At 44.0% G+C, this 23,460-nt stretch overlaps 4 protein-coding genes, 1 long non-coding RNA gene and 1 pseudogene across 5 annotated transcripts; all 6 read left to right on the top strand.

The window, feature by feature from the left end:
* The first annotated feature begins 12 nt into the window (after positions 1–12).
* On the top strand, positions 13–1,118 carry LOC136193990 (ephrin type-A receptor 4a-like). The gene is made up of 7 exons (XM_065982998.1): positions 13–75; positions 130–191; positions 245–350; positions 411–458; positions 516–608; positions 661–860; positions 926–1,118. The coding sequence occupies exons 1-7, from the start codon at positions 13–15 to the stop codon at positions 1,116–1,118; spliced, it is 765 nt and encodes a 254-aa protein (XP_065839070.1).
* LOC136194187 (uncharacterized) lies at positions 1,116–8,311 on the top strand. The gene is given in 27 exon segments (XM_065983249.1): positions 1,116–1,325; positions 1,381–1,563; positions 1,613–1,661; positions 1,730–1,905; positions 1,970–2,015; positions 2,076–2,186; positions 2,263–2,390; positions 2,441–3,844; positions 3,893–3,976; positions 4,030–4,341; positions 4,389–4,643; positions 4,700–4,942; positions 4,996–5,181; positions 5,241–5,630; positions 5,684–5,889; positions 5,955–6,091; positions 6,157–6,196; positions 6,249–6,401; positions 6,453–6,674; positions 6,733–6,780; positions 6,829–6,921; positions 6,978–7,177; positions 7,231–7,381; positions 7,463–7,747; positions 7,808–7,905; positions 7,957–8,063; positions 8,114–8,311. Coding segments are annotated over 22 exon segments (4,662 nt in total). The 5' UTR covers positions 1,116–1,325; positions 1,381–1,563; positions 1,613–1,644; the 3' UTR covers positions 7,523–7,747; positions 7,808–7,905; positions 7,957–8,063; positions 8,114–8,311.
* Positions 8,312–8,439: 128 nt separating this feature from the next.
* On the top strand, positions 8,440–13,070 carry LOC136194197 (putative ankyrin repeat protein RF_0381). The gene is made up of 20 exons (XM_065983265.1): positions 8,440–8,507; positions 8,587–8,653; positions 8,704–8,808; positions 8,858–8,962; positions 9,016–9,096; positions 9,153–9,257; positions 9,326–9,430; positions 9,482–9,577; positions 9,623–9,727; positions 9,777–9,974; positions 10,030–10,134; positions 10,186–10,293; positions 10,348–10,413; positions 10,469–11,095; positions 11,149–11,369; positions 11,421–12,280; positions 12,338–12,412; positions 12,460–12,534; positions 12,589–12,634; positions 12,687–13,070. Coding segments are annotated over exons 1-15 (1,959 nt in total). The 5' UTR covers positions 8,440–8,505; the 3' UTR covers positions 11,233–11,369; positions 11,421–12,280; positions 12,338–12,412; positions 12,460–12,534; positions 12,589–12,634; positions 12,687–13,070.
* A 59-nt stretch (positions 13,071–13,129) lies between these two features.
* LOC136194204 (phosphatidylinositol glycan anchor biosynthesis class U protein-like) lies at positions 13,130–16,991 on the top strand (annotated as a pseudogene).
* A 539-nt stretch (positions 16,992–17,530) lies between these two features.
* LOC136194194 (death-associated protein kinase 1-like) lies at positions 17,531–22,470 on the top strand. Its single transcript, XM_065983263.1, has 21 exons — positions 17,531–17,710; positions 17,765–17,908; positions 17,956–18,057; positions 18,108–18,212; positions 18,262–18,366; positions 18,420–18,500; positions 18,557–18,661; positions 18,728–18,832; positions 18,883–18,978; positions 19,024–19,128; positions 19,178–19,366; positions 19,422–19,526; positions 19,578–19,685; positions 19,739–19,801; positions 19,857–20,483; positions 20,538–20,765; positions 20,817–21,668; positions 21,723–21,797; positions 21,847–21,921; positions 21,975–22,020; positions 22,073–22,470. Exons 1-21 carry the CDS (start codon positions 17,597–17,599, stop codon positions 22,354–22,356), a joined length of 3,714 nt encoding a protein of 1,237 aa, XP_065839335.1. The 5' UTR covers positions 17,531–17,596; the 3' UTR covers positions 22,357–22,470.
* A 38-nt stretch (positions 22,471–22,508) lies between these two features.
* LOC136194208 (uncharacterized) lies at positions 22,509–23,424 on the top strand. Its single transcript, XR_010671539.1, has 4 exons — positions 22,509–22,578; positions 22,637–22,869; positions 22,996–23,341; positions 23,394–23,424. It is a non-coding gene; the product is annotated as an uncharacterized lncRNA (long non-coding RNA).
* The last annotated feature ends 36 nt before the right edge of the window (positions 23,425–23,460 follow it).

Raw genomic sequence — 23,460 nt, 5'->3', positions numbered from 1 at the left:
GAGGCTGCAATTATGGGCCAGTTTAATCATCGAAACGTCGTCGTAATGCACGGAGTCGTTCTCACTGGAAAACCGGTAATGTGTGACCGGGTTTTCTGCTGCTCTTTCCTCACGTGTTTATGTATGTAGTTGATGGTTGTTTTGGAAATTTTGCCAAAGGGAGATTTGAAGCAATATCTGCAGTCAATCGCGTAAGTACTTACTTATTTGTTGAGTATATGTACATGATGTTCCGTCGTCATAGAAACGAGGACACGCTGCCTTTGAATTTGCCTGCTCGATTACTGCAGATGTCTCGCGAAATAGCATCAGAAATGGAATATTTAGCAAAGCGGTGTTTTGTTCACAGGGTAAAGCGGTCTCAAGAATTTTGTCTGCTTAATTTGGAATTTGGCGTTTAATTAATGAAGGATCTCGCGGCTCGCAACGTTCTACTCGGGGAAAAACTAGTTTGCAAGGTTGGCTGAATATTTTTCTATTAAGGCTACAGTATAGTTTTTTATTTCATTGGCTAGATTGCAGATTTTGGTCTATCGAGAGACCTGGCTGACGATAATTACTACGTTACGAAAGGAGGACAAATTCCATTCAGGTGGACCGCTCCTGAGGTAAACGGGTCCCTATGGTCTCCACAATGCTGCAGCAAAATATTCTTCGTAGGCCATCAGTTTCCGAAAGTACTCGACATCGAGTGACGTCTGGAGTTACGGTATTGTTCTGTACGAAATTTGGACGGTTGGAAAGCGTCCTTACGGTTACACCAAAAACCGCCCCGTTCTTGATCTACTGGAAACTGGCTATCGTCTTCCACCACCTCCGGGCTGTTCTCATGCCATCTATAAACTCATGATTGAGTGCTGGTAAGAAGAACAGAAGACACCGTCTGATTTTATTTGATTTGTGAGTGACCATATGACCTCTACAGGAATCCTGATCATCACAAACGACCCTCTTTCAATGCAATAGCCACTTGTCTCTCTCAGCCAGACGACGTGATTTTGCAAAATGATGCGAATTCCGAATCAATTCCAGGAAGTGTGGGTGACGCTTTGGAAGCGTCTCAGTCAGCGTACAAGGTTCTTCAGAAATCTTACGAGGCGTTGAGCGCCTATTATTAGCCAAATTTGTTTGTACACCTATTTTCTTTGACTTTTATGTATTTTTGCCGGGAGCTGTCGACAGCTGCCCATAGAGATTGAGCCGGGGGGTGCCTCTAGTTACCGCACGTTGCCCTAGCTATTCTTCGCCGAATTCTACCAGCGTATAGAAGACAAACCGACGGCTAGAATCCAAATACGGGAGCTTCCATAAGATCCAGCTCTAAGGTTTGCGTTTGTGCGTTTGTTCGAGCTCTGTTCATCATCACTAACGGCGAATTAGCTCTTATTAGTAGTGCGACTTCGTCATATGGCTTCAGAAGTCAACTGGGCCTAATTCTCTGTCCAGACTCTCTCTCTCGCAGCTCGCGAACTTTCCGCGTGTGAGATCGCTCGCAGATGCACTACAAGGCTAAAAAAAGAATGAAAGAATGAAATGACGGAACGGAACGAACAGTTACGTACAGTATGTGTTTTATATTTTACCGTTGTTGTATCTACTTGTTTTACTGTAGGTCCTGATGTTTCGAGAATTCCTGCGCTACCCATGCTGCATCAAGCTAGGTCAATCGGGTAGACAGGAAGAGCTAATGCATTCATAATCCTCTTGATCTAATTATATTCTCGGAAAGGGAAGCTAGTTTATGGAATGCAAATAGTACGGGAGTCAGAGGCCACAGTGCACACAGAAAAAAGCGTCTTTGGCCTCGCGTTCGTTTTCGTATCCAGGGAATTCGAATCTTTCCTGACGAAATTTTCACCATGTTCATTCAATATGCCTTGCTGGCACTGATTTTGAGCTACGAAGGTATGGCTTACACTTGTCCTCGGCAATTTTTAGCAAAAGAACGCTAATTTAAGCGTTACCGTAGGGGCAAAGTCGAAATTGATCGACGCAACCTGTGACGGCGCAGTCACGTAAGCGACTTTAGCTGAGTGTCTGTATGCAACCGGATCTAACTCAGCTCTGCCGTTTAGAATCGAATGTGAAGAAAAACTAAAACTAATAGAGATTCTTTCGACCACGTTCGAGAAGGTGAACGATTGCGCATCGCGGACTCCGGCTATTCCACCTTGCAACTCGCCAACGTAAGACTAACGTGACTATGTAATTGTCAATAAATGAATATTTGATTGGGAGACGACGCGTTTGTTTTTCTTTCAGCGCTACTGACGTTGTGAAGGCAGCGTGTCAGTACAAGAGCTATTGCAGTGTAGTGGCGACTGATGTTACGTTTGGAACGACGTGTTCAGGCAACATGTCGCTGAACGTATCGTACGCTTGCGTTTCAGGTAGTCTCTGCTACACTCTGCCTTTTGTTCAAACAGTTAGTGTTTTTTAGGTCTACAAGGTGATCGCTCTCTTACGCATGGGATAGTGACAGGGTCATCAGTTCTTCTCAAATGGACTAAACACCCAGAGGAAGACAGCAATACAAAATATTTTGTAGAACGAAGATACATTCCTGCTAGTCAGCCAAGCGCCGTTGTCGGTATATCTTTTGACGGCTTTGGCTACATGAAATATAGAACTAACGCCGTTTTTAATGGCGGAAAGGCATTTACAATGGAACTAACATTTCGAACGTCAAGTCCGAATGGACTTCTCTTTTTCGCTTTCAAGAATAACTGGTCGTCGTATGCGTACCTAAAACTGACGAATGGAAAGTTGGATTTTGCGGTCAAGTCCAAAGATGGGTCTGTAAATCTTTCTTCGACGGCAATCACTTTGAATGAGTTTCATACGGTGAAGGCGGAGAAGAGGCAGAATGATGATGACACTCTCAGACTTACTGTTGATGGAGGTACTACAGGGTCTGCTAGCGTAAAGGACGGCGGAAAGATCGAAGTGCGCGTAAACAGCGTTTATGTCGGTGGAGTGCCTTCGACTGTGCTCGTCGTCGAACCAAGCATTTTGTCACAAGTAGACGGATTCGTCGGGTGCATGAATGTGGAGCAGCTTGATAACGGCAAATCATTTGGTCCGAACGGCTTGACGAATAGTCTAAATGTTCGCTCGAGCGCTAACGGCTGTCCGCCTGCCGTTCAGGAAGGAATGCACTTTCGAGGAACTGGTTACGCGAAACTGACCCTGTCGTCTTCGTCGAGCGGCCAACTTCAATTCGATTTTCGAATGCGAACGAGTTGGCCAAACGGTCTTCTTCTGGCCGCCTACGACAACGATACGGGCAAATTTCTCTTCGTTGAGACACGTGTCGATGGATTAGACTTGAGATACAGAAAAGGCTTCGGGATATCAGATGGACCCTTCCTCATACGCGTTCGACCCGGGAGAACCGTGAGCTTGTGCGACGGCGTGTGGCATACTGTCAGCCTAACGATAGACACGGTGTTGATCGTTGTTGCTATCGACGGCGTTAGACAGACCACCTCTTCGAAGATAGACGACGTGTTGAGTTATTCGTCTGACATAATGAAGAACTTTTATCTTGGCGGCATGGAACGTAGTGAAAGTGAGGGAGCGTCATCGCCAACTATGGACGAAATTGCGCTTGGATATGGCGTGAACGTAACGAGTTATGGAGGCTGTTTGGCAGATTTCAAGGTCAATGGGCTGCTGGTTGACTATGCAAAGAAGAGGAACGCTAGCTTGGACGTCAGCTTTGCTGGATGTCCAGACTTCACTTGGGGCGGTCCAACGTGCGTAGATCAAGTGCTTCGCGTTGGTTCAAAAGGAAGAGGAGGGAAAACTCTAACGGACACTAATGAAGTCAAAGCCTTTACAGGTTTGTTTCAGTTCTAGGTTTCGTTTCTATATTCGAGTTTCATTTCAGAGTATTTGTATCGAGTCACAGTGAAAAGCGTATCAGGCGCAATTGTACCTAGTAAATGGATAGTAGTGCGCACAGGAGAAGATAGTATTGTATTTCAGTAATAGTCGTTAGCGTTTATTAACGATCTCATTTTCTAGTGTCTTCTAGTGGACCAGCGCCAGAGTTGGATTACGACGGTAGAACGGGTAAGGGAACATTTCGCTGGACCGGACCGCCTGCAATTGTCAAGGATGACATGTCATACGACATAAAATACTCTGAAGTTTACCAAGGATCGACTGTACAGTCATCTGATCTCAAGTTTAACGATGACATAAAGGAAATATCTCTTCCTTATACTTCCGCCGTTTCACCGTCGACTACTTATGTTTTTGCAATTACCGCTTCATTAAGCAAAGGGAAAGGCCCCGTTCTGTCTAGTTATGCACGTTTAACGACCAACGGCAGAGGTATGTTTGGGAAGAAGACTTTTCAAAGGCTTCATGTTATTTCATAGAATGTCGTCGGTTTCTATATCGTGGTACATACTATCGTGGGACGACTTCCGTTAGCGCCGACGGCCAATCGTGTCTCAACTGGTCGGAGCTGGGCACCTACTCAAATTTATTAGCTTTGTATCCGGAATCGGGTTTGGGCAATCATTCGTACTGTCGCAATCCTATATCGGAAAATCGAACAATGCCGTGGTGTTACACGGACGATACGGGTGGATGTCTTAGCTGGTCTTACTGCAATATAGACGAGTGCGAGGGTATAGGTCGATTGCAGTTAGAAAAAGCCGCTTTTTATTTTTGCTCTTTGCTTTAGACACGACATGTTACAGCTCTCTGGACAATGGGTACGGGTATAGGGGATCAAGTACGTATAGGAATTGCGTGTCTTGGAACAAATCTACGACGTTTCCCGTGCATCAATACGCAGCGGCCGGACTTGGTGATCACAACTACTGTCGAAATCCTGATCCGCAAACTAGGTCAAAACCGTGGTGTTATGAATCAGATGGTGGCAAACGCAATTGCTTCAATAACGCCGTTGCCCCGTGCACCAAAGGTACTGAGCAAATTTCGGAAGTTTCGAAATCGTCAATTCCATTTGTTTTGCAGATGTCTCCATCGTTCGCTACGTATGCGGCGACACGTCAGACGACGGAGACGAGTGCGTCTTTCCCTTCATCTATAAAGGAAAGCGGTTTTATGAGTGCACTGCTTTCGATCGCGACGCTCCATGGTGCTCGATAACGAATCGTTCAAATGGGAAAATGCAGCAGTGGGCATATTGTCTTTGTCCTAGTGAGAAGCTAGATGTGCATTAAACAGAAAGAAAATTCGAATTACTTTTTTGTATTTAGAACCGGGAAATTCTATGTCTCTACCTACTTACTCTCCTCCTGTCAGCGGGCGAATTGACGGCTCCTGCCTTACGTTTACTACTACTACTACTACGGCTACGACCGCGGCTCCTAATACGGTGGCTCAAGCAACGTTCTCCTCGACCGAGGGATCGGCGAGTTTCGAATCGTCGTTGACAACTTCTGACGTCATTTCTACGTCGCTCGCAAGCGAAAGCAGCTTTGCGTCAGGGAGCATCTCAGAGACGAGGAGCAGCTCAGCCTCTTCTATGTACATCGGAATTGGAGTCGGTGGAGGAATCCTTATTATCATTGTCGTCGTGGTTCTTGTTGTCATCTTCGTCCGTCGACGAGGCAAACCGTCCGAAGCATTTGACGTGAACGAGCAAAGTGAGTTGCAGAGATGTTTTATCGTTTTAACTAATTAGAGGCTTTGCTTATAGGTATGGAATTGGATGGGCGCGGCTCGCGAAGGCTCTCGTCAAGTTACGTCGTTGTCTCGCCGTTAAGACAAGAACATGAGTACGAGGACTCTTCCCTGTCCAATCCGACTGCCGAGTACTGCCTACCAAAAACCGCTCAGGACGATAGTCACTACGAAGTGCCTGTCAACTCAGCTCCGTTGCAGTTGGTCGTTTCCGAGCAAAAGGCAAGACTGTCGAGATTTTTTCTTTCTCCCATGAGTATTAAGTATTATACCCTGCAATGTTTTAGGCACAGAATGAATCTGAAGAGAGCATCTACTGGAAGCCGGCAAAAACGGAAAGGAAATTGTATGATCAGTTGACTTCTGCAAAGTTTCGCGTCTTAGAAAGGTCTTCTATTCATCTGGAAGAAGTATTGGGAACTGGGTAAAAGGAATGCGCTCGTTCGCGTTATTTAACTGCCACACTTACTCTTATTTTTGCCTTTTCAGTCAATTTGGAACAGTTGAGAGAGGAATGTGGACGCCAAAGGTTTATTCAAAACAACGTTCATTTCAGGCCTTTCTAATTTTTTTAAAAAAAGGATTTGAAATCTCCTGTAGTCGTGGCCGTGAAGACGTTGAAATCAGAGTCAAAGGAGAGCAAGGTCAAGTTTCTTCAAGAAGCTGCAATTATGGGCCAGTTTAATCACCGAAACGTCGTGATGATGCACGGAGTCGTTCTCTCTGGAACACCGGTAAGCATGCACGAATTCCGCTATACAGTAGTACCGTATATCTAACTGTAGTTGATGATTGTCTTGGAAATTTTGCCCAACGGTGATTTGAAGCAATACTTGCAGTCAATTATCGCGTAAGTGCTAGCCCATTCGCAGAGTAGAAGCACAACGATCTCTCGTCGTAGAAACGAGGACACGTTGCCTTTGGACCTACCGTCTCGTTTACTGCGGATGGCTCGCGACATAGCCGCCGGAATGGAATATTTGGCGAAGCGATGTTTCGTTCACAGGGTAAAAGGTTTGAATCATTTTTTAGTACGAGTGTAAATTCGGCGTTTTATAAAACAAGGACCTTGCGGCTCGTAACGTTCTACTTGGTGAACAACTAGTTTGCAAGGTTGAATTATTTTTTTATAGACGACATCGCTTTTATTCTGTTGCCTAGATTGCTGACTTTGGATTATCGAGAGATTTGGCCGAGGGCAGTTACTACGTCACTAAAGGAGGACAGATTCCCATCAGATGGACCGCTCCTGAGGTAAGAGTTCCGGAATGTAGGTCTCTTACGACAGTGCATATCTACGGGTTTTGTAGGCCATCAGCTTTCGAAAGTATTCGACATCAAGTGACGTCTGGAGTTACGGTATTGTTCTTCACGAAATTTGGACTGTTGGGAAACGTCCTTACGGCCAAACGATGAACAGTGCCGTTATCGATCTATTGGAAACTGGCTATCGTCTTCCCCCACCTCCGGGCTGTTCTTATGCTGTCTATCAACTCATGATTGAGTGCTGGTAAGAAGAAGAGAGGATGCAGTATGATTTGATTTGTGACCAGGAGGATGCAGGAATCCTGATCACCACAAACGACCCACTTTCAACGCGATAGCCACTCGTCTTTCTCAGCCAGACGACGTGCTGTTGGCTAACGATGCTAGTTCCGAATCAATTCCGGGAAGTGTGGGTGATGATGAGGAAACGTCCCAGTCAGCGTACGAAGTACTTCAGAAGGCTTACCAGCCGTCGAGCGCTTAATAATTAATTTATTATTACTTATTAGCCTTGTATGCGTGTTTTTAGTTTATCATGCCGTCACGTGCAAGCATAGTGCAGGCCTCTATCCAATACCACCGACTTTGAAGAATGTGAATGATGCTCCGAATCACTGGTTCCCTGGTTCTTTGGCGTTAAGTGGCTTTGGCGTTGGTCCTTTCTAACGCACGTTACACTCTCAATTCTTCGCGGAACCTGATCGCGGAATGCCGAAACGACATCCGTCGACGACGAACCGACGACTTCTCGTCATCCTCGGCACCGGATGGAGCGGCTACAGCCTTCTCAAGAACGTCGATCGAAAGATGACTGGTATTTTGTTTTTAGATATGAGATATCGTTTTCTGGCTGGATTGATGTTTCTTGTTGCAGTCGTTGTAGGACCAATCTTTTGGCATATGTGGATCTATGCTGGAAATGCGAATGCGAATTTTTTCTTTGCCTCTACTGTTGTTAACTCGTTGGCTCAAGTAGGAAATAGTGTCATTCTAAACTTGTGATTTACTTTCTTGTGTGTTTAGATCTTACTTCTGAACGATACTGTTTTTGCGCTTTTTCGAAGGAATTATGATGTTCGGGAGGGGCTTGGTATACCGGAAGTGGATGGGAGGCCTGGATTAAAAATGACGTAAATAAAGATCAGACATAAAGTCTAGTCATGATTGCGCATGCGCGTAGGTCCAAGAGACCGCTGAGTCGTCGCTTCTTACACTCGTTCAGAGTCGTTGTCGTCGCAAAACGCTGTTGAATCACTAAACCACCTTGAGATGACATCGTCTGCTAGTTCTACTATCGAACGATTGATCACGATAACCAAAGAATGGCTGTACGATGAACTGAAGAAGTTTCTCTCAACGGAAAAAGGATTTCGACTTGAGCAGGTATATAAAGAACTCATTTATTGACCGCTGCTCACGATTGTGTTTCGTTTTTTAGGAAGGCGATGACGAATGGTTCTTCGCTATTCACTTTGTGGCTGGAAGAGAATTTGAGACGGCGGAGGAAGCGGATGAGTGGCTCAGCTACTTGGTTGTACAAAAAAAAGGAAGACATTGAAAAGAAATCATTCTATGTATGAATACGTTGTGGATTGGTAAATTAATTGATGCGTGGATGCAGGGTGGACTCCACCCACTTCACTGTGCGTGCAGGTGGGGAAATAATTTTGGCTTTGAATGGCTCGTCAGTCACGGTGCAGATGTCAACGGTTGTGACGATGTATGACTTGTAATTGATTTTCAATAATTTCACTCATCGCTCTTTTTTAGTGGGAGCGTACGCCATATTCTCATGCCTGTGCAAGCTCCGTTGACACCATGCAGAAAATGCTCTGTCTAGAAAAACAGGGCTGTGATGTTGAACCAGATGTCATTGTAACAGATTTACATCAACACTCTGGATATAAAATTCATTGTTTTATAGTATTATGCGGCTGTAAATAAATTTGCATCATCGGAACAAGCTCACGAAGTTTTTCATTATCTTGTTAATGAAAAGGGAATGAGCGTCAAAGTTACTCACGATGTGGTATATGATGTGCTCTTGTTTTGCTACATGCGAGAAGAATATCTGAATGATAGTGGAAAGGGACTCCTCTGAAATGGGCCTGCTTGGCCGGAAGCATATTTGGAGTGAAATGGCTTATCAGTCACGGTGCAAATGTAGAAGCATAACATAAAATTCATTTCAGATGATTGAACCAACATTTCTTTCTTAGATTGGAACAGAGCTGTATGAGGATGTCTGTCAAAGTTCTGTCGACACATTGAAGAAAATGCTCATTCTGGAAGAGCGTGGCTGTGATGTTTCACCGCGTGCTATTGTAACAGATTGACGTCGACAGTCTAGCTGGCAATAGACATATATATATTGTACTCTTTATTTTTTAAGTTTTTATCCGCCCAAATTCAATTTGCTTCGTTTGAAGAAGCGTGCGAGGTTTTTCATCATCTTGTGTATGTCAAGGAAATGAGCGTCAACGCTACTGATGCAGAGGTACATGCTGTTCGTTGTTTGCTACATGTTCACATTTTGATAAAATATTAGTTGGATACTCCTCTGCATTGCGCCTGCGACAAGGGAAGCTTTTTTGCAGTGAAATGGCTCGTAGAACACAACGCTACTATTAATAGCGTCAAAAAGGTCAAAAATATCACATGTGATACATTATTCTTATATCATCTCTAGGATGGCATTACGCCTCTTATGCGCGCGTGTGAAAGTGGCAGTGACCATCTATTGAAAGTGCGCTACCTGAGTGAAAAAGGAGCTGAATGTCTCATGACAGATGAGGTACGCTTTGCTGTCAACCTTGGGAGAAATCAACGTTTCGTTTATTTAGGAAGGAATGACGGCCTTGTTTTATGCCATCAACTACTTCTTTCATGATTATTTCACAGAGAGCATATTGACAGAAGATGATGACAATAAATGCGAAAGAATAGCTGCCGTCAAATGCTCAATTTCTGAACGCGAATTGAAAGACGTTCTTCAATATCTTGTTATTGAGAAGGGCATTAACATCAATTCTGTTAATAAGGTAGCATTCTTATGACACCTATTCCGGATTATTTCAGGAATTTCTACGTTTATAGCTCGGAATGACACCCTTGTTGGACGCATGTAATCAATCTCAATATCCTCTCTTCGCTGTTCGACAGCTACTTGAACTGGGAGCTGATGTCACCGCAAAAGATTCCGTTCGTCAGACTTCTCTCTGGTGATTCCGTATTCTATTCCTATCTTCATAGATGAGCCGCAATGCCTTGCATCTGTGTGCAGTGGCGAATAGGAGTTTTAACACGCCAGCCATTAATCTTTTGATTGAAAAGGGTATTGACGCTACGTGCAGAGACAAGGTGACGCGTGTTCAATCCTCTTTTCAGAAGATTTATTATAAACGTGAAATTTAGGACGGAAAGGCGCCTTATCAACTGGCTCGAAATGGTTTATTAAGAATGCATCTTCGACAGCATTATGTACGCTACTAGTTAGACTGTAATCAGTCCTCCCGAGAGGTTCATTATGTCGTAGGACGCCGCTCGATTTTCCGTCCTTCGACAGGAGAAGGTGCGCCCCGATTCAATCAAAGTGTGCGTGTTCGGAAGTGAAATGGCCGGAAAGACGACGTACGTCAATTCTCTTCTTCAACTCGATCTTCCTCCAATTAAACCGGAAGATCGCACACCCGGCGTTGCCATTAAGAGCGGTCAAATTCCGGGAGTTGGCAAAGGATCGATATGGGACTTTGGTGCCCAACCGACCTTCCACAGCGCACACGGTCTCTTCTTTGGACCGTCTAATACGATGTTCGTTCTCGTGCTTCGCTTTCGAGAAGGAGAAAGGATGACGCCGGAAATATATCTTCTAGAAATCGGACGCTATTGGTGCGCGTTCGTCAAAGCGGCACTACGCATGCTTCCACCACACCTAAGGTCACGGCTTCGTCTTCTCATTATCGGCAACGTGATAGACTGTCGAGAGGAGGAGGGAACAGAAGCAAGCTTCCAGCTGAAGCGCGTCACTGAAATTCTTCAGGAAGAATTTAAAAACACGTTTAAGATTGTCGACGTACTTGAAATGGATTGCAACAGAAGCTATTCGGTGCGCATGGCTGACTGCAGACGCAAACTGAAAAGAGTTTATGAAGAAATGCTCGAGGTAGCGACACAGAGTCGCATTGTTTCCATTGACACTTTGTTTTTCTTCACAAGCAGCCGATGACGTGCCCAAACTGTGTAGCGCTATTGAAGAGAAACTTCGTATTTCCAACGACGAGAGCGAATCTCCGTTTATGACCTCAGAAAAATTCAAGGAGTGGGCGGAGGAAGTCTTACGCGTTGATGACGACATGATGCTTCGCGAAAAAACTAGCGTCTGTTTGACTGAAGAAGAGAGCAAACTTTCTATTGAATATCTTGATTCGTCTGGAATAGTGAGTACAGAATCCCGTGTTTTAACTACATAGTCTTATCTTCATTTATAGATTGTTAATCTCGGTCCTCGAATTTGTCTCCGGCCACTTTGGCTCTGTAGCAACGTGATTGGTCCACTTCTGGCTCCGCGCTACTTTCCCTTCGGCATGAAGACAGCCAAGCCTGGCATGGTAACAAGGCAAGACATTGAGTCGGCTCTAAGGGCTTTCGAAGACTACCTCAAGCACAAGGGCACTCCGTCTCCGTTTTCGGTGACAGCCAACGAAGCGACGGAAATTCTTCTTTACCTGGAACTATGCATTCGGTCCAGACACATTCCGGGGTTCTATCAGATTCCGGCTCTCCTCGAAGATTCAATTCCTGGCGACGCTTGGGTTGAAAATCCGATGTTGGATGTGTATCGCGGTATGCGGTATGAATGTGCTAATTCTGTCGATATCATATTGCCCTTGTCGTTTGTCATCTTTCAATCTCGATCTTCTCGTATGGGAAAGATGAGTCACGTGGCGTGGAAAGACGGCGTCAAACTAAGGAATATTGTCGGCCGCCAAGTAGTTGAATGTCTCGTCACATTGGGAATTAAAAAAAGCCACTGCTGCATTGACGTCATTATGCGCTGGTCGAGCCAAACAGCGTGTCATGAATTGGCTAAGCAGATGCTGAACGAACTGAAAGAGATGATCGTCGAAGTGTGCGAAGAAAGAAGTCCAGGAGTGCTCCTCAACTGGTTCTATTTAGACAGTACTCATCTAAAACGACTCGACGATGATCCAGCTATTTATTCGTCTAGTAAAGTAGATCAGAAGGTCAGGAACAAGGCTATCGATGACTTTTTGCATTCTGATCGACCGAAAAGACGTTTTTTTCTTCTGTGAGAAACTTGGCTATTACTGGAGAGATCCAGGAAGAGGTATTTAGGTTGAATGCGTTTCGGTGAGAATCAATGTAATTGTTTATTTTATAAAAGCGTCCAGTCTTTCATCCGGAGACAATGTTTGCATCTCAGGGCCCCAGCGGACCAAAGAGAAGAGCTCCCGATGTGGTATTCTCGTGTATATGCTGCGACGTTTTTAAACTCTTTCTCTTTAGCTAACTTTTTCTCGTGCTGAGCGTCTGGCCACGTCTCATCACAGAGTAGCGATTGAGTCGGAGGATTCAGCAGAAGTATGACGGAAGGTTTCCGCAACGGTTTATCTTTGACAGCCTCTTGTATTTCAGATGGCAAGCCGAGTTGTCACTGATCGTTTGGCATCTCCCTGTGAAGGTCAGGTTTTTAGAAATGATTCTATCTCCATTATATGCAATTGTGTCATCAGGCTTGTTTCCGACTGATAATGATTCAGTATCCGCCGATTTGGTGAAAACGTGCGCCGTCGTCGCTCCAACCAAGTGGGAAGAAATTGGATGTCTGCTAACTGACACTAACACAGTTGAAGAAATTCGTGAACGAACTAATGGGAACGTCTCTCGCATGATAAAAGTTCTAGAAACGTGGAAGCTAAGAACCGAAGCACCAACAGTGAGAAAGCTTCTACAGTGGTTCAAGGAGGTTGGTGTGACCCACGGAGCAATCAAAAAGAAATACTTAGAATTGTATTAGTGTAATCTTTCTGCTTTGTAATGGCTTTATTAGTGCCGTCAACTTTTTTATAAGTTCTTCGGTCAGACACTGTTTTCAACATTGAATATTTCCAAAGTAATTATTGGGAAACTATTTTTAGCTGGTGCCGCAATAGAACGCGAGATCCACTACGAATCCCGTATACACGATAGAATCGGACAGACGAAACGCTGCCATTCGCCAGCTTACAGATCTCCTACGTCAAACAGGTATCGTGCACGATCCCGCGAACAAACCCGAAGTGTCTCATCGCGCCAACGCGACCAGGAGACCAGATCACGTCGAACAAGAGCCAACTCACGCTTCCGGGCGCTTATCTGGACGTCGTGACGAAGCGCTTCGCGTGGCTCGGCTCGAACGCGCGTTCGACCGTCGACGATTCGCTACAAAACGATTTCGTCTATCTTCGAGAAATTCTTCGCCCGCTTTGAAAGTAGAGTAGGACCTCGGCTTTCGGACATTCTGCGATTTCGGACGCTCGCACAGCAAATCTAACCAACCGATTCTGGCTTCCTATGGCGCATTTTAAAGCCCAATCCCTGCCAGGAAGATGTGCTTGAGCGCGAATCAATAGACCAAACCCTCGTGATTTTATAAGAAGATTAGCGCGCGCAGGTCAAAACCTCCGCTTTCGGACAACGGTATCGCTTTCGGACACGTAGGCGTAGCTCATTCAAATTTTAATGTTTCGCCAAGAATTTTTTTTCACAGAATCCTCTATCATAGAGCTTTCGAACGCAGTAAAGCTTTAGCTAAATGGTCAAGTCTATCGCCTGCTAAAAATCGACGAACGTACCGACATCGCACCTCGGTTTTCGGACACCAGTTATTCCGTTTGCAAAGGCCAAATCCGTTTCTAAAACACTACTCTGAATTTTCTGTAAGGTATTTGAGACGAATTTCAAAAGCTGATTGAAAACGAGTAATTTTGCTAAGCAATTGGGCGGTTTACTGCCGCAAAATGCATTTCTCGGGTTTGCTTTAGTAGCAATAAAACTAAAAATAGCAACGAAAATACCCAAACTGGTACAGAAGCAAGCGGTGCGAAGAAAAAGTCACCCTAAAACTTCGTTTTATTGAAAAATCTGTCGCATACAGTACTTTACGCCAAATTCATTTGCCGTGCTGATATTAATGGCAACGTCAGAAACATTCAGTAAAAGTACGCCTTTTTACAGTATCTGTCTCTGGAGTGCTCTTCCCTAAGTAGAGCAAGTATATTTTTAGCAAAATCGAGTTTCATGAAGGTATCACAGCCAGAGTGTGATACCAAGAATCTAAAATTTGATCTTTATATAGGAGCACTCAAACTAAAATTCTTAGAACGCATATTAATAAAATATTAAACGCAGCTTGACGTAGCCTGATCATGAGCTCTTGGCAATATACCATAAGAAGACACTACGATAAGGTTTGAACAAACTGCATATTTTTTATTAAACGAAGTTTTAGGGTGACTTTTTCTTCGCACCGCTTGCTTCTGTACCAGTTTGGGTATTTTCGTTGCTATTTTTAGTTTTATTGCTACTAAAGCAAACCCGAGAAATGCATTTTGCGGCAGTAAACCGCCCAATTGCTTAGCATTGTTACTCGTTTTCAATCAGCTTTTGAAATTCGTCTCAAATACCTTACAGAAAATTCAGAGTAGTGCTTTAGAAACGGATTTGGCCTTTGCAAACGGAATAACTGGTGTCCGAAAACCGAGGTGCGATGTCGGTACGTTCGTCGATTTTTAGCAGGCGATAGACTTGACCATTTAGCTAAAGCTTTACTGCGTTCGAAAGCTCTATGATAGAGTATTCTGTGAAAAAAAATTCTTGGCGAAACATTAAAATTTGAATGAGCTACGCCTACGTGTCCGAAAGCGATACCGTTGTCCGAAAGCGGAGGTTTTGACCTGCGCGCGCTAATCTTCTTATAAAATCACGAGGGTTTGGTCTATTGATTCGCGCTCAAGCACATCTTCCTGGCAGGGATTGGGCTTTAAAATGCGCCATAGGAAGCCAGAATCGGTTGGTTAGATTTGCTGTGCGAACGTCCGAAATCGCAGAATGTCCGAAAGCCGAGGTTCTACTCTAGACGAACGAAAAGCGAAAAGGTCTTCTCGTCTTCCGATCATTTTTTTTCTTTCGCGTAGGTGGAGGGAGTTTCCAAAGATGGAAGTTCTGACGTCAATATTTCTGGTTTCTCGTCACTCGAATCTTTATCTGTAGGGAATACTACTGTATTCGATTTGAATTTTATTATTCGTCTTTTTTTTGATGAATAGGCGAGGAAGATTCCGGTGGGACAAATTGAAGGATTGGCTACTTTGAAAGACACTCTATGTCGTTTATCGTGTCAACGTTCACACATGTCAGACTCAAAGTAGAGAGACAGAGCGTAGTAATATATCTTGAATCATTATTGAATCATTTTACGACGGCGACACGGTGCACGAGGCAAGCAATTAAAATTTGAAAATTTTGTAATCAAGCTTCACATTTTTTCTTCGACCCCATTGATCATTTTGCTGTTTCAAGCGTTTTCTCACTACGCGCCCTTCTCGACAGCGTATCTGTTTTTAGTAAATTTAGATGATATGCGAATACTGTCAAATTCTGACGTCACTACACGTGTAGCTCATTGACGTCGCCATAGCAATGGCTCTCGTACAAATAGCTAAAATTCATCAGAAGATACTAGTAACAGACCGTCAAAAAGTTCAATAAATTTTATTGATTAAATATTATTTAGCTTGAGACTCAGAAACTTGAAGCCCCTTTCTATGCTAAAGGCGTTGATCCGATTCTCATTAGTCAAGACGAGCAGCTGCCTATTAAACTGGCTGCTTTGTAAGAGCAAGATTGTTAAATAATCATTGAGTTATTAGGTGATACTAGATGTGCATTGAATCCCTGTGCTCTTCTTCACTACTTAATAGTGCTTCGATAGTGTTTGCATTTTTGTTCATACTGAAAGGTGATCACGTGAACTCGTATATTAATGAATTAATTGTTTGGGAATCGTTTGTAGGGAAATCCGGTTTCGCCGCCAGTTTTCTGGCTCTTGCCACGTACCTCCCACTGTATCCAGTGATGCTTATTGCTCCTCTAATTTTAATTGACTATCAGGTATTCAATCATATATGAAAGCAGCAAGTTTTTATTTATTTTTTGTTTATGGACCAGATTATGAAATGCCCCTACGTGAAATGTGCGATTCGAGTGATTCTGCCTTTTATCGTCGTGTTTGCCTTTTTCAACTTCACTTTCTATTACATATCCGGCTCGTGGGACTACGTTCAATCAGTCTACGGCTTCATGTAAATTGAATCCTCGTGTAACTATTCTATTTTCGATTTTCTTCTCTTTAGTCTAGCTGTGACCGATCTGACTCCCAACGTCGGTCTGTTCTCGTACTTTTTTCATGGAACACTTTTACTCCTTCTTTGTATGGGTCTTCCAAATCAACGTCTTTCTCTACACAATGCCCTTATCCATTCGCCTTAGGTTCGCTCTCCTCATTTGTTTATATTCTCCGAGGCGTACATACCGTTTTTCTTTCAGAAAACATCCCGGCTTCTTATTCTATACCTTATGCGGTGTCATGTCGATATTCAAGTCATGTCCAACGGTTGGGGACCTTGCTTTGCCTTTGGCTCTACTTCCCCTGTGGTCTCATACGTTCAAATGTAATTAATTCGATATATAAGTATCATTTGCAATGGTATTTTCTTTCTAGATATGAGATATAGTTTTCTGGCTGGATCTATGTTTCTTTTTGCAGTCGTTATAGGACCAATCTTTTGGCATATGTGGATCTACGCTGGAAATGCGAATGCGAATTTTTTCTTTTCCTCTACTCTTGTTTACTCGTTGGCTCAAGTAGGAAATAGTGTCATTCTAAACTTGTGGTTTACTTTCTTGTGTGTTTAGATCTAGGCTCGAGGATCCAGCCCTCTGATCCAGCCCGTTGCTTCGTCTAACGCGCGCGAACGCGTTAGTCTCCACAACCCTATCCCTGCCACAACACTGTCCACAACAGGCTGGACCCAACTGACAGCACGTGCCTCACGTGAAGCCGTTGGGCCAATCACCAGCGAGCATTGCACATTCCTACTTCTGCTCTGTGATTTGCCAGTTGCCAGTCACGTGGTATTGTTACTCTGACAACGCGCCACTGTTACACTGCGTGTGATGCGTTGTCAGAGTAACAATACCACGTGACTGGCAACTGACAAATCACAGAGCAGAAGTAGGAATGTGCAATGCTCGCTGGTGATTGGCCCAACGGCTTCACGTGAGGCACGTGCTGTCAGCCTGTTGTGGAGACTAACGCGTTCGCGCGCGTTAGACGAAGCAACGGGCTGGATCCTTGAGATCTTACTTCTGAACGATACTGTTTTTGCGAAGGGAATATGATCTTCGGGAGGGGCTTTATATACCGGAAGTGGATGGGAGGCCTGGATTAGTGAAAATGACGTAATTAAAGATCAGACATAAAGTCTAGTCGTGATTGCGCATGCGCGTGGGTCCAAGAGACCGCCCGTGAGTCGGGCCGTGAGTCGTCACTCACTCGTCGTTCAGAGTCGTTTTCGTCGCAAAACGCTGTTGAATCACTAAGATGACATCGTCTGCTAGTTCGACTATCGAACGATTGATCACGATAACCAACGAATGGCAGTACGATGAACTGAAGAAGTTTCTCTCGTCGGAAAAAGGATTTCGACTTGAGCAGGTATATAAAGATCTCATTTATTGAGCGCTGCTCACGATTGTGTTTCGTTTTTAGGAAGGCTACGTACGCGAGTACGAATGGTTACACGCTATTCACCTTGTGGCTGGAAGAGAATTTGAGACGGCGGAGAAAGCAGATGAGTGGCTCAGCTACTTGGTTGTACAAGAAAAGGAAGGCATTGAAAAGGAAGCAGAATTGGTATGAATACGTTTTAGATTGGTAAATTAATTGATGCGTGGATGAAGGGTGGACTCCGCCCACTTCACTGTGCGTGCAAGTGGGGAAATATTTTTGGCGTTAAATGGCTCGTCAGTCATGGTGCAGATGTCTACGCGAAAGACAGGGGGGTATGACTTGGAATTGATTTCCAATAATTGCATTCATCACTCTTTTTTAGTGGGGACGTACGCCATATTCTTGTGCCTGTGCAAGTTCCGTTGACACAATGAAGAAAATGCTCTATCTGGAAGAACATGACTGTGATGTTGAACCATATGACATTGTAACAGATTTACATCAACACTCTGGATATAAAATTCATTGTTTTATAGTGTTTTGCGGCTGAAAATATATTTGCGTCATCGGAACAAGCTCACGAAGTTTTTCATTATCTTGTTAATGAAAAGGGAATGAGCGTCAACGTTACTCACGAGGGGGTATATGATGTGCTCTTGTTTTGCTACATGTGAGAAGAATATCTAAATGATAGTTGAAAAGGACTCCTCTGAAATGTGCCTGCTTGGATGGAAGCATCTTTGGAGTGAAATGGCTCATCAGTCACGGTGCTAATGTAGAAGCATAACATGGAATTTATTTTAGATGATTGCACCAACATTTCTTTCTTAGATTGGAACAGAGCTGTATGAGCTTGTCTGTCAAAGTTCTGTCGACACATTGAAGAAAATGCTCCTTTTGGAAGAGCGTGGCTGTGATGTTTCACCGCGTGCTATTGTAACAGATTGACGTCAACAGTCTAGCTGGCAATAGACATATATATTGCACACTTTGTTTTTTAAGTTTTTATGCGCCCAAATTCAATTTGCTTCGTGTGAAGAAGCGTGCGAGGTTTTTCATCATCTTGTGTATGTCAAGGAAATGAGCGTCAACGCTACTGATGCAGAGGTACATGCTGTCCGTTGTTTGCTACATGTTCAAATTTTTTAAATTAATAGTTGGATACTCCTCTGCATTTTGCCTGCGAGAAGGGAAGCTTTTTTGCAGTGAAATGGCTCGTAGAACACAACGCTACTATTAATAGCGTCAACGAGGTAAAAAATATCTCATGTGATACATTATTTTTGCATCATCTCTAGGATAGCATTACGCCTCTTATGCGCGCGTATGAAGGTGACAGTGACCGTCTATTGAAAGTGCGCTACCTGAGTGAAAAAGGAGCTGAATGTCTCATGACAGATGAAGTACGTTTTGCTGTCGACCTTGGGAGAAATCAACGTTTCGTTTATTTAGGAAGGAAGGACGGTCTTGTTTTATGCCATTGGGTACAGGTTTGAAGATGCAGATATCTTAAATGACTTTGATGAAGATAAATGGGAAAAAGTAGCTGCCAAAGAATGCTCAATTTCTAAAGGCGAATTGAAAGACGTTCTTCAATATCTTGTTATTGAGAAGGGCATGAATATCAATTCTGTTAATAAGGTAGCATTCTTATGACACCTATTCCAGATTATTTAAGGAATTTCTGCGATTATAGCTCGGAATGACGCCCTTGTTGCACGCATGTAAAGAAGTTGATTATCCTCTCTTTGCTATTCGACAGCTTCTTGAACTGGGAGCTGATGTCACCGCAAAAGATTCAGTTCGTCAGACTTCTCACTGCTGATTCCGTATTCTACTCCTATCTTCATAGGTGAGCCGCAATGCCTTGCATCTGATTGCAAAGAAGTGCGAGCGTTTTAACGTGCCAGCCATTGATCTTTTGATTGAGAAGGGTATTGACGCTACGTGCAGAGACAGGGTGACGCGTTTTCATCTTCTTTTCAGAGGAATTATTATAAATGTGAAATTTAGTACGGAACGGCGCCTTATCAACTGGCAGTTGGTGAACTGAGAATGCGTCTTCGACAGCATTACGTACGCTACTAGTTAGACTGTAATCAGTCCTCCCCAGAGGTTCACTATGTCGTAGGACGCCGCTCGATTTTCCGTTCTTCGACAGGAAAAGGCTCGTCCGGATTCGATCAAAGTGTGCGTATTTGGCAGTGAAATGGCTGGAAAGACGACGTTCGTCAATTCTCTTCTTCAACTCAATCTTCCTCCAATTAAACCGGAAGATCGCACAGCCGGCGTTGCCATTAAGAGCGGTCAAATTCCGGGAGTGGGCAAAGGATCGATATGGGACTTTGGTGCCCAACCGACCTTCCACAGCGCACACGGTCTCTTCTTTGGACCGTCCAATACGATGTTCGTTCTCGTGCTTCGCTTTCGAGAAGGAGAAAGGATGACACCGGAAGTATATCTTCTAGAAATCGGACGCTATTGGTGCGCCTTCGTCAAAGCGGCACTACGCATGCTTCCATCACACCTAAGGTCACGGCTTCGTCTTCTCATTATTGGCAACGTGATAGACTGCCGAGAGGAGGAGGGAACAGAAGCAAGCTTCCAGCTGAAACGCGTCGCTGAAATTCTTCAGGAAGAATTTAAAGACATGTTTAAGATTGTCGACGTACTTGAAATGGATTGCAACGGGTGCTATTCGGTGCGCATGGCTGACTGCAGACGCAAACTGAAAAGAGTTCATGAAGAAATGCTCGAGGTAGTGACACAGCTAGAGTCGCATTGTTTACATTGACACTTTGCTTCTTCACAGGCAGCTGATGGCGTGCCCAAACTATGTCGCGCTATTGAAGAGAAACTTCGTATTTCGAACGAGGAGAGCGAATCTCCATTTATGACCTCAGAAAAGTTCAAGGAGTGGGCTGAAAAAGTCTTACGCTTTGATGAGAACACGGAATCTGACGATGACAGAGAAACCGACTTTTCTTTGACAGAGGAAGAAAGCAAAATTTCTATTGAATACCTCGATTCGTCCGGAATAGTGAGTACAGAAAATTACTTTTTGTACTATAGTCTTATCTTCATCCTATAGATTGTTAATCTCGGTCCTCGAATTTGTCTCCGGCCACTTTGGCTCTGTAGCAATGTGATTGGTCCACTTCTGGCTCCGCGCTACTTTCCCTTCGGCCTGAAGACTGCCAAGCCTGGCATGGTAACAAGGCAAGACATTGAGTCGGCTCTAAGGGCTTTCGAAAACTACCTCAAGCACAAGGACACTCCGTCTCCGTTTTCGGTGACAGCCAACGAAGCGACGGAAATTCTTCTTTACCTGGAACTATGCATTCGGTCCAGACACATTCCGGTGTTCTATCAGATTCCGGCTCTCCTCGAAGATTCAATTCCTGGCGACGCTTGGGTTGAAAATCCGATGCTGAACGTGTATCGCGGTATGCGATATGAATGTGCAAATTCTGTCGATATCATATTGCCGTTGTCGTTCGTCGTCTTTCAATCTCGATCTTCTCGCATGGCAGACACGAGTTATGAGGCGTGGAAGGACGGCGTCAAACTAGTGAAAATCGTCGACGACAAAGTGGTCGAATGTCTTGTCACACTGGGAATAAAAAAAAGCCACTGCTGCATTGACGTCATTATTCGCTGGTCGAGTCAAACAGCGTGTCATAAATTGGCGAAGCAGATGCTAAACGAACTGAAAGAGATGATCGTCGAAGTGTGCGAAGAAAGAAGTCCAGGAGTGCTCCTCAACTGGTTCTATTTAGACAGTACTCATCTCAAACAACTCGATGAAGATCCAGCGATTTATTTGTCTAGTAAAGTAGATCAGAAGATCAGGAAGAATGCTATGAATGACCAGCTGTTTTCTGATCGACCGAAAAGACATTATTTGTCTGTGAGAGACTTGGCTATCACAGGAGAAGAGGAGGTATTTATACCGAATGTGATTCATAAATCCGATATTTGAAGTTGTTCATTTTAGCGCCAAGTATCTAATCCTGAGGCAATGTCATTAGTCCAAGGCCCAAGCAGACGAAAGAGAAGAGATCCAACTAAAGTATTCTTATATATATTCTCAGACGTTACGTTCTACTCTTTCTATTTAGCTAACTATTCCTTGTGCAAAGCGTCTGACAACGTCTCATTATAGAGTAGCGGTTGAGTCGGAGGATTCAGCAGAAGTATGACGGAAGGTTTCCGCAACGGTGTATCTTTGACATCTCTTGTATTTCAGATGGCAAGCCGAGTTGTCACTGATCGTTTGGCATCTCCCTGTGAAGGTCATGTTTTTAGAATTGATTCTATCTCCATTATATGCAATTGTGTCATCAGGCTTGTTTCCGACTGATAACGATTCAGTATCGGCCGATTTGGTGAAGACGTGCGCCGTCGTCGCTCCAACCAAGTGGGAAGAAATTGGATGTCTGCTAACTGACACTAACACAGTTGAAGAAATTCGTGAACGAACTAATGGGAACGTCTCTCGCATGATAAAAGTGCTAGAAACGTGGAAGCTAAGAACTGAAACACCAACAGTGAGAAAGCTTCTACAGTGGTTCAAGGAGGTTGGTGTGACCCATGGAGCAATCAAAAAGAAATACTTAGAATTGTATTAGTGTAATCTTTCTGCTTTGTAATGGCTTTATTAGTGTCGTCAACTTTTTTATAAGTTCTTCGGTCAGACACTGTTTTCAACATTGAATATTTCGAAAGTCATTATTGGGAAACTATTTTTAGCTGGTGCCACAATAGAACACGAGATCCACCACGACTCCCGTATACACGATGGAATCGGACAGACGAAACGCTGCCATTTACAGATCTCCTACGCCAAACAGGTATTGTGCACGATCCCGCGAACAAACTCGAAGTGTCTCATCGCGCCAACGCGACCAGGGAACCAGATCACGTCGAACAAGAGCCAACTCACGCTTCCGGGCGCTTATCTGAACTTCGTGACGAAGCGCTTCGCGAGGTTTGACGCGAACGCGCATTCGACCGTCGACGATTCGCTGCTAAACGATCTCGTCTATCTTCGAGAATTCTTCAAGTTGACGCCCGCTTTGAAAGTAGACGAACGAAAAGCGAAAACGTCTATCTTGTCACAACGTTCGTACAGTGTACAGACGGTACTGCAAATGAATGTATTACGTCCGCCCCAGTCACTAGCACTCTTACTTGTGTTTGTATTGGCACGACTAGTCTATTATCCACCTCTAATAATCTTAAATCCCCACTTTCTAAATCTGATGTAGGAACCATATATGAGTCAAACTCTAAAGTGTCTGTTGGATAGTCTGAGTATTCGTAAGATCAGTACCATTGATAGAGACAGTGTAGAAATATGTCTTGTATCATTATTGAATCATTTGACGACGGCGACACGGTGCACCAGGAATTGAAAAATTGAAAATTCGTAATCAAGCTTCACATTTCTTTCTTCTGTTTCAAGTGTTCTCACACTACGCGCCCTTCTCGACAGCGTATCTGTTTTAGTAAATTTGGATGACGTGCAAACACGGTCAAATTCTGACGTCACTACACGTGTAGCTCATTGATGTCGCTCTCGTAGAAATAGCTAAAATTCATCAGAAGATACTAGTAACCACCCGTCAAAACGTTCAATAAATTTTATTGATTAAATATTACTTAGCTTGAGACTCAGAAACGTGAAGTCCCTTTCTATGCCAGGGGCGTCGATCGGATTCTCATTGCTGCTG

Source organism: Oscarella lobularis, chromosome 12 (genome assembly GCF_947507565.1).
Source record: "Oscarella lobularis chromosome 12, ooOscLobu1.1, whole genome shotgun sequence".
Lineage (NCBI taxonomy): Eukaryota > Metazoa > Porifera > Homoscleromorpha > Homosclerophorida > Oscarellidae > Oscarella > Oscarella lobularis.
This window is presented reverse-complemented; position numbering and strand designations above follow the sequence as displayed.

What these genes read in the sequence shown, in the direction of transcription:
- LOC136193990 (XM_065982998.1), top strand. Translation starts at nt 13, where the DNA reads ATGGGCCAGTTTAATCATCGAAACGTCGTCGTAATGCACGGAGTCGTT. An exon ending in TCGTTCTCACTGGAAAACCG is followed by an intron (nt 76 to 129) that starts GTAATGTGTGAC and finishes TTATGTATGTAG; the next exon opens with TTGATGGTTGTTTTGGAAAT. An exon ending in GGGAAAAACTAGTTTGCAAG is followed by an intron (nt 459 to 515) that starts GTTGGCTGAATA and finishes TTCATTGGCTAG; the next exon opens with ATTGCAGATTTTGGTCTATC.
- LOC136194197 (XM_065983265.1), top strand. An exon ending in ATGTTTCACCGCGTGCTATT is followed by an intron (nt 9,258 to 9,325) that starts GTAACAGATTGA and finishes TTATTTTTTAAG; the next exon opens with TTTTTATCCGCCCAAATTCA. An exon ending in AATGTCTCATGACAGATGAG is followed by an intron (nt 9,728 to 9,776) that starts GTACGCTTTGCT and finishes TCGTTTATTTAG; the next exon opens with GAAGGAATGACGGCCTTGTT.
- LOC136194194 (XM_065983263.1), top strand. Translation starts at nt 17,597, where the DNA reads ATGACATCGTCTGCTAGTTCGACTATCGAACGATTGATCACGATAACC. An exon ending in TCTACGCGAAAGACAGGGGG is followed by an intron (nt 18,058 to 18,107) that starts GTATGACTTGGA and finishes ACTCTTTTTTAG; the next exon opens with TGGGGACGTACGCCATATTC. An exon ending in TTTGGCATCTCCCTGTGAAG is followed by an intron (nt 22,021 to 22,072) that starts GTCATGTTTTTA and finishes TTGTGTCATCAG; the next exon opens with GCTTGTTTCCGACTGATAAC.